Source organism: Pteropus medius, unplaced genomic scaffold, assembly GCF_902729225.1.
Source record: "Pteropus medius unplaced genomic scaffold, Ma_sr-lr_union100, whole genome shotgun sequence".
In the NCBI taxonomy this organism is placed as follows: domain Eukaryota; kingdom Metazoa; phylum Chordata; class Mammalia; order Chiroptera; family Pteropodidae; genus Pteropus; species Pteropus medius.
Window position 1 is genome coordinate 18,363 of NW_024345371.1, and position 9,338 is coordinate 27,700.

The 9,338-nt window shown below is 38.6% G+C and overlaps 1 protein-coding gene and 1 pseudogene across 1 annotated transcript; one reads left to right on the forward strand and one right to left on the reverse strand.

Moving 5' to 3' along the window:
• Positions 1 to 4,745: 4,745 nt before the first annotated feature.
• LOC120611026 (olfactory receptor-like protein OLF4) lies at positions 4,746 to 9,092 on the forward strand. Its single transcript, XM_039873333.1, has 2 exons — positions 4,746 to 4,787; positions 8,108 to 9,092. The coding sequence occupies exon 2, from the start codon at positions 8,124 to 8,126 to the stop codon at positions 9,090 to 9,092; it is 969 nt and encodes a 322-aa protein (XP_039729267.1). The 5' UTR covers positions 4,746 to 4,787; positions 8,108 to 8,123.
• LOC120611027 (uncharacterized) lies at positions 7,405 to 7,523 on the reverse strand (annotated as a pseudogene).
• Positions 9,093 to 9,338: the final 246 nt, after the last annotated feature.

Here is a 9,338-nt window from a genome sequence, read left to right on the forward strand (position 1 = left end):
CTGGTTCTTCCTGGAGGCTCCAGGAGAGAATCCATTCTCTCTCCTATTCCAGTTTCTCGAAGCCACAAGCATTCCTTGGCTCCTGGCCCTTTCTCCATCTCCAAAGTCACCAGTGTAGCATCTTCCAATCTCCCTCTGATTCCAGCTAGTATTCCTTTCTGTTCCATTTTCTAGGACCATGGTGATGACATTAGTTTCACCTGCTTAATCAGGGCCACGTTCTTTTCTTGAAGTCAGCAGATTAGCAAACTTATGTCAAGGGCTGCCTTAATCCTCTCTTTCTATGATAAATAGCGTATTCAGTGTTTCCATGGAGTAGCATGTAGATATGTTTTGAGACCCTTATTCTGCCTACTACAAAGTTTTTTTCTGAAGTACATTATTTGGTGATACTGAAGGGCCTTTATATAAAAGAAACAATCACAGAAATTATCAGCCTCTGGAATGAGTACACCTAGTCATGTGTTGATAAGGACCTTTTGGTCAACAAGGGACCACACATATAAGGTTGGTCCCATAAGATTATAATGTTGCTGAAAAATTCCTATCACTTAAGACTTCATAGCCTTGGTAACATCGGAACATGAGGCATTACACAAATAGTCATCGTGATGCGATTTCCTGCAGTGTACAGTACAATAACACATTACAGAGGTCTAGGAAATGTAAGGGAACAGAATTATCACACCAAAATTTCATAAAGATTATTTTAGGCTGGTTAATTTTAATAAAAACATCAATCATGGGAGAAGCTCTGAAATTCAAGTACACGTTACACTTTGTAAGGAACATTTACATAGTAAGGAAAATCTCCAATTGAAGGGTGTTTCCCTGACTGTACCAGGAAAAGGAGGTGACATTTTCTGTAGAAACCCATCAGTGAAGAAGACAATGACTTATACTTGCATAACCACCTTACCTCATTTACTGGACTTTTTTCTGATAACCTCCCATAACTGACTACACCCAACCCAGTGCGTTCTTCTATCTTCGGCTAAAGATAGCAGTTAACATGGTAGCTCAGGCCATTCTGGGGAGTTACTCAGTTTTCCTGGATCTCTCCCATGTATACAGAAGAAATACATATTATTAAACTTTATTGGTTTTCTTCTATTAATCTGTCTTTGTTACAAAGATGTGTCAGCAAAGAACCCAGAGGGGTAGAAAAAATTTTTTAATTCCTCTACAGAGCAATAGACTATAACAAATAGCCTAGGTGTGTGATAGGCTAACCAACTAGGTTTAGGTAAGTGCACCTTATGCTACCTAACCTACCATGCATTTCTCAGAATTTATCCTATTTGTTTAATGGTGCATTACAGCACACGTTTCATCCAAAATTTAATGCAAACACAATTTTGAATAAAGATGACGTAAACTATTTGTCCCTTACACGATCACAGGACCTCAGCTTTGCTACTTACAGTGTCCTCAGACCACAACCTGCAGCATCAGCATCTTCCTGTAGCTTATGAGAAATGCAGAATCCCTGGGCCCAATAGGACTTGCTGAATTAGTATTTGCACTTTAACTACAATTCTACATGAGTCATATGCACATAAAAGTTGAAATGCCGGTTCAGACTAGCTTTTCTCCCCTTCTCAATTTGACATATTTATTTGTGTTGGATTTTGTAGGTTTTTAGCATCCTCTCTTCAGACATTACCTAATAGCGCAGGGGCAATGTCATCTCTGGCTGGGAACTACTGGCCAAGAAATTAAAACCTGGAAGCATCCTGACAGATTCCAAACAGCACCTATTCCTTATTCTGATTATAACTTCAGGCAAGTCAATAAACTTTTTCAAGCTGCACTTCTGCAATGTAGAATAAAGTTCTTAATGGTACCACCTCACATGATATTCTTTTAATGTAGGGAGGAGACAAAAGAATTAAAATGTTTATTAACATTTTATTAACAATCAGAGGCTGCAATATACCATTCAGCCCTGCAGCCAGGCCTGGAGGACTCCTTCAGAACAAAGAAAGATTTCTGCTGGGATTACTAGCAATCCCCTTCCCCACATCTTTGACGGAGAAATAGAAACCAAGTCATTATCAATGGCTAAAACTATGGAGAACCTAAGGTTAAAGGCTGAGAATGACAGCAGGCCTTTCACTCTATATGTTCTTATCTTTTCAAGCTACATACTCTTCTCTGTTTCTCAATGTATGTTCATATCACAGGAAATGGGAACTAAAGAATGCCATATAAACTGAATTCCTTGAACACTCAGGGTCCCTCTCAGTGCCTTTAGTCAGTCTCTCTCTCTCCCTCTGTCTCTCTCACTGTCCTTCTCACTCTCTGTCTCTGAGGAGACCACATTCTGTCTGTAGAGTTATCCCTTTTCTAATAAACTTTCCTTTTGACTCTAACTTTGGCCTTTGCGTAGAATTCTTTCCACACTCTTTGCCAATAGACTCTCGTCTTCTCTCGGTTCAGGGCTTGATCTCCGGGCAAGTAGGTGAAATTTGCCTTCTCCTGTGTCACTTTTATAAAATTTAAATTACAAAGCCTGTAAGGTACAAATCTTAGACTATATGGCATAAAATTATATAAATATGTCTCATAATTATCAAAGGTTTTAAAATGTGAGAGTAAAAGGCAGCTCTTAGGTTCTCATGTAAGAATGAAATTCCTCATTAATTTGGTAAAGTGTCATGAAGCCAAGGAGTGTAGTGCCTAAAGTTTACATGCAAGTCACAGAGTTTCCTTATTGATGAAGAGGGAAGTAGCAATTTCCTCGAGCTATGAGGAGTTGTGTCTCACCACATGCCAATGCTTTGAAGACCCTGGGATCTAATGCAGTCAGTATCTTTAGTCTAGACTTCTGAGAAAACTTTAACTTAGGTTTGGGATACAGTGCTGGTAGGTGAGACCTTGGACAAGCATGAGAGTCATGGAGAAGGACTAACAAAAACAGGATTGCCACATAGTATTAAATTGCTTCATACAAGTAGAGATGTATTTGGGAAAAGTATGAAATTTAAAAAAGAATGGGGGGTCAATTCTAACAGTCTATCATATTGTGTTTCCTGCATTATTTTTAAATGTAAAAACTAATATGTCATCACTCATGTTTTGCATTCATTCGTGATCACCTGCATCCTTTTCTGAACATATCTATATCTATTTATATTTACATAGGTAGAAATGTAAATATACCCTGACTTCTAACCTGGTCCCTTGGTAACAGAGAATCAGGAGAAATAATATCCATTTAGTCCAGACCAGTGTCCCACAGGTAAACCAGTGCTCAGAGCTGGGAGCAACAGTGTAAACAGTGCCTAATGAGTAGATAAAAGTATATGAAAGTATCTCCTTTCCTGTGTGTGCAACCTTGGGCTTTACAGGACGTGTTTATTATTTTGAATTCCTAAGTCTGGTTGAAAACCAATGCTTCACTCCTTCCTGCTGTCTTTTCTGATGACAGAGCTTCAGTCCCCATTATCAATTATCCAGGAAGAAATTCAGACTTCCACACGGAGTCCTACCTCTGAGAAGCCCTATCCAGGTGAGTCTGAGAGCCCAGCAAGTACTGCTATAAAGGGTCAGAGAGGAAAGGACCTGAGAACTTCTACTTGAGAGCCTCACGAGCCTCACCTAGAGCACAGAGATGGCCATCTATGTTTGCTAGGTAGACTAATTGGTTTATTTAATATATTAAACTTCAGATTTTTCTGCCAACTTTGCCGTATAGTATTAAATTGCTTCATACAAGTAGAGATGTATTTGGGAAAAGTATGAAATTTAAAAAAAAATGGGGGGTCAATTCTAACAATCTATCATGTTGTGTTTCCTGCATTATTTTTAAATGTAAAAACTAATATGTCATCACTCATGTTTTGCATTCATTTGTGATCACCTGCATCCTTTTCTGAACATATCTATATCTATTTATATTTACATAGGTAGAAATTATAACAGTAGATACTTCCTTTTCCACTGCTTTCCAAAAGTGTATTTTTATATTTTTCATTTTAGGTTGTTGCCAATTATCTGGAATTAGAGACCCATATCGATGTGATTAATTATTTTATTTTATTATTTTATTTTAAAATTAGTCTTACACATTTATTCAAGTTCACTTAATACAGTTATTAAAAGGCACTATTTAAACCTGCTTATATTTTCCCATTCCCCAACATTTGTTCTGTTTAAAGGCGCATACTTGTGAAACCACATAGCGAAGCAAAATAAGTGAGGTCCATATTCATTGGATATCACATTGCAATGGAGAAGGCCCAGTACGATGAAATGAGTGTGGTATGACATCATTTTCTCAGCAATAAATGTGTGAAGAAAGAGGACCCATAGTTGTAGCATCAGCAGGATTCTATAGAATATTTCTGGGGAGCCTTTACATGTTGAAAACAGAACAGAACAAGGAGTAGTGTAACCAGCAGATATGTCATGAAAGAGGTCAAAACTCAAAGCCAAGAATAATAAAAGAAAGAGTACACAAGAAAAGTGAGCGAAGGGTCAGCCTTATGCACTAGAGGGCCATATAAAAACAAGGTTCGTCAAATAAACATGAAATAGGTACAGGAATAACAATTAGATCAGGGCTGAGGTAGACGTTGTGTTGAGGTCAGTGGGACAGTAAAGGTCCAGTCAGTGTGAGTTCCCTTGAATGCAAGGAAACTGCATCAGCCATGCCAGCTGCCTCTTCTCTCTGCTGGGCTCTTTCATTCTTGTTGCTTTTCTTCATTGACAGGAACTGATCTTCCAAAACGAATCTTGCATTTATTGCGGTGGATTCCAGATTTTCCTGACTTTGTCCCAAGGTAAGACAGGCCTGTTACATTGTAATTCACCATGCTTTCACACACACACGCACAGCAACACTGATACACACACACACACAAACACGCATGTACACAACTGACAAAGAAAACCACGAAACGATTATGTGTGTAGCCTCACTGAGTATGATGCACTCTCATATTTTCTATTGTGCCTTCTTTATTCTATTCTATTTAATTCTTACAAACCATAGTCTGACACGCTACTGGATCCTGATATAGAATATGGAGAACATTCCTCTCGCACGTCCTTCACACTTAGGTCAGTGTTGCCTGCTTGTCGTTCTTCTCTCATCATCAACGATTTCTGTAAGAACGTTCTCCTATCCCTCTATGGAATATTTATTTATTCAGCTACTGCTAACAACTCAGCTAAGTCTGGTGGGAGGGTGGTGATGTGTATAACATGCTGTATGCCTCACCACTCTCACTGTGTATCAGGGAGAAAAGACATAGAACTAAATAAAAATTACACCATGGGCATCTTAATACATAATTAACTTGAGGAGAAAGTATCCTTTTCCTGTGATAATGTTCAGAAAAAGAAAGGCTCAAGAAGGAGAGGATGCAGGCAATCTGAAAGAGGACATGGAGTTTGGAGGATGGAGAAGGGGCTAAAAGTTCCAAAATGTCTCCTGGGAGACTCCGAGCAAGGGAAGTGTTTGTATAAAGTCTCTGAGCTTTGTAGCTGTGGTGCCAGGTGAAGATGAGAGTTAAGTTCATCATTTGAGAGATTAGTGTGAGCATGGGCAGGGCTCTATGTGACTGAAGAGGATGGAAAGGTCACAGAGACTTGAGCCTTTTATTTGAAGCTATAAAATTTTATATTCTATCTCCATTAAGGAGTCACTAGGATGGAGTTTAATGTGGGAGTTGTCAATATACAGAGATCTCCATCAGTCAATGTGATTATCTGATTAGAGGATATCTAGCCTGTAGAAGATGAGAGAGATGACAAGAAACTAAAATATGGTCAAGGAATTGGGAACCTAGAGTTGGGGAAGCAATAGACACATTAGAGGTAAAAAAAATAATAATAATGATGATCAGCCTTCTCTCATTGCAGTGATAATTATTTATTTACCAACAGGAAATAAGTGATTAACTTTGCCAAGCATGTTACACATATTGTTCAGACCTGTCGCCATTTGAATTGATATCAGTATCTACACTATTTGGATGAGTATATTAGCACTTAGAATGTCCAGTTGTCTATCCTCATTCAAAAAACTAAGAGGTGGTAAAGCTCAGAATTAAAACCAGGTTTTCTAATTCCCAAGGTTTTGCACTTAATATTATTTACTAAAGTCTTATTTCAGCTTTAAAAAAACCCTGTTTTTTTTCCCTATACATTGCATGGGCGTTTTTTTGTAAATCATAGGTTTATTCTTTGCAAATCTTCTAGTAAGGTGTTTGATCTGTAAGGCGTCTTGACGTCATGAAGATACTGCTCTTTCTTGTTCAGAATAAATTGTTATTTGCTACTTTATTGATTATTCTGGGTATAAGGCAAAATACCTGCATTTGACATGTCACCATAACCAAGGACGCTTTCCCTACCACAATTTCTGGGATGACCCAAGATTATTAGGTCTGTCTCTGTCTCTGCCTCTGTCTGTCTGTCTATCTTTCATCTTTTTATCTCTCTGTTTATTTAACTGATTTTTAATATAAGGGCAGAAAATATTTATATGAAAAAAGAGCTCCATCTTTACATGTCTTTTGGGGGGCTTATCAAGTGAACTTTGGAACTATTTCGATAACCTGTAGGGGCAAGATAACCTGATATTATCCTTCCTTGTATTATTTCTATACTCATTATTGTGTCTGGGGGTGAGTAGAAGCTTGTATTAACATGACCCCGGGAGGATATAGTGTGTGTTTCCGTGGGTGTGAATGTGTGTGGTTTGTGGAACATGAGCATTTATCCACTTCTTGGGGCAAAGGTATCTAGCTCATATACTCTGAAATGTGTTCTTTAAAGTACAGATACAAAATTGACAGATGGAAATTTGACAGATGGAAATAAACGAGCCATCACTTCTCCTCACAAAATCCCTTGCAAAGAAAATATAGTTTAAGGACCAGCATAAGACTGAGCGAGTCTCTGTGTCTTGAAGTTTCATCTGCAGCAGACAAACCATCTCATTCCTCCACATTCTCTGACAGCATCCCTATCATTTCCCTCTTGCTCATTCCCCTCACCACACAGCTTCCTTTTGAGCCTCGATTACCTGAGACAAATGCCAACCTTAGGACCTTTGCACCAGCTCTTTCCCATGCAGGATATGCACTCTCCCAGATATCTCTCTAGACAGAGTGTGTTTCTTGAGGTCTCTATTCAAATGATACCTTTTTTTCCAGATTTTTCTCAATTCTATTTAAAATAACACACACACATCTACTCTCTTTTATACATACTCTCTTTTTTTTTTGAGTACATGAGCATCTAACAATGTGTATGATTTCTCACTTCCTTGTATTCTTTCTCTATCTTTGGATTGTAGGGACTTTTTATATTTTTTTTTTAGGTGGGGCAACCCTTGGTTGACCTCACAGGTAGCAAGGACCTTGTCAGCTTACAATCCCTTATTTTTGATGCCCACAGCACCTAGTCTTCCTAGGTGGTCTCCCATACAAGTGCTAACCAGGCCCGACCTTGCTTAGCTTCCAAGATCAGACAGGATCGGGCTTGTTCAGAGTAGCATGGCCATAGACTGTAGGAACATTTGTTTGCCAGCACCCTGTTCTCCTTGATGAAAGAAAGGTCAGGATTTAGCACATATTTCTCAATGAGTGTGGTATAACATCATTTTCTCAGGGATAAATGTATGAAGAAAGTGGACCAATAGTTATAGCATAAGTAGGATTTTCTGTAATATGTCTGGAGAGGCCTTTCCATGTTGAAAACAGAACAGAACTAGGATTAGTGTACCCAGCAGATGTGTCATGAAAAAGGTCAAAACTCAAAGCCAAGAATAACAAAAAAGGACACCACATGAAAAATGAGAGAAAGGTTAGCCTTATCCACTAAGGGCCATATAAAAACAAGGGTGATCAAATAAACATGAAAGAATTTCTCATGAAATGTGTGTAAAAATGATTTGTTTGGCAAATTGCTGATAGTGGGACAGGAATTCCTATTTAGAAATGTTGGGGGAAATTATTTAAAAAGAATTAAATCTCCAGAAAACCATATATGTATCATATATATGTTTTACTGCCAAATATAAATTGTAGCATTTCAAGATGCTATTAATGCCCATGTTTGTTAATTAATTATTTAATTTTTTATTTCCTAGTCATAACCACCAACGCATGGTACCAGAAAATTATTCACAGATTACAGAATTTCTTCTACTGGGATTTTCAGAGGAACAGGAACTGCAGCCCCTCATATTTGGGCTCTTCCTCTCCATGTACCTGATCACCATGTTTGGAAACTTGCTCATCATCCTGGCTGTCAGCTCAGACTCCCACCTCCACACACCCATGTACTTCTTCCTCTCCAACCTGTCGTTGGTGGACATCTGTTTCACTTCTACCACCGTCCCAAACATGCTGGTGAACATCCAGACCCAGACGCAAGTCATAACCTATGGAGCCTGCATCACACAGATGTATTTTTTTATGCTCTTTGGAATGTTGGACGACTTCCTCTTAACCATGATGGCCTATGACCGCTTTGTGGCCATCTGTCACCCCCTGCACTACATGGTCATCATGAACCCCAGGCTCTGTGGACTACTGCTTCTGGTGTCCTGGATCATGAGTGTCCTCTATTCCTCGTTACAAAGCTTAATGGTGTTGCGACTGTCTTTCTGTACAGTCTTGAAAATCCCCCACTTTTTTTGTGAAATCAATCAGATGATTAAACTTGCCTGTTCTGACACCTTTCTTAATAACCTGGTGATGTATTTTACAATTGGACTGTTGGCTGCTCTTCCCCTTACTGGCATCCTTTACTCTTACTTTAAGATAGTTTCTTGCATTCGTGGAATGTCGTCAGCTCAGGGGAAGTATAAAGCATTTTCTACCTGTGTGTCTCACCTCTGTGTTGTCTCCTTATTTTACTGTACAATTCTAGGAGTGTACCTCATCTCTGTCTCTACCCATAGCACACACTCAAGTGCAATAGCCTCAGTGATGTACACTGTGGTCACGCCCATGCTGAACCCCTTTATCTACAGTCTCAGGAACAAAGACATAAAGGGGGCTTTGAAAAGATTCTGTGGGATGGCAGCTATAAAAGGGACAACTGTTTTAGGGCTGAAGAACTCCCAGTGATTGGAGAACTAAAAGAATTGATGCCAGAAAATGTGGAAATAGAATGTGTCTCTTCTATGTATTAGCTTGAATTTCCATTTACTTAATTCACCTTCTGTGTACAATGTAAGTAATTCAGTTTATCATGCTTTCTCCTCTAATATATGGACATTTTCCTCCCTTGAACATTTTCCCAGCCTTAAAAAGTTTTATCCAAATTTGAACCAAACTATTTGGAAATTTTCTTTTATTCTGTGAATTTGTATG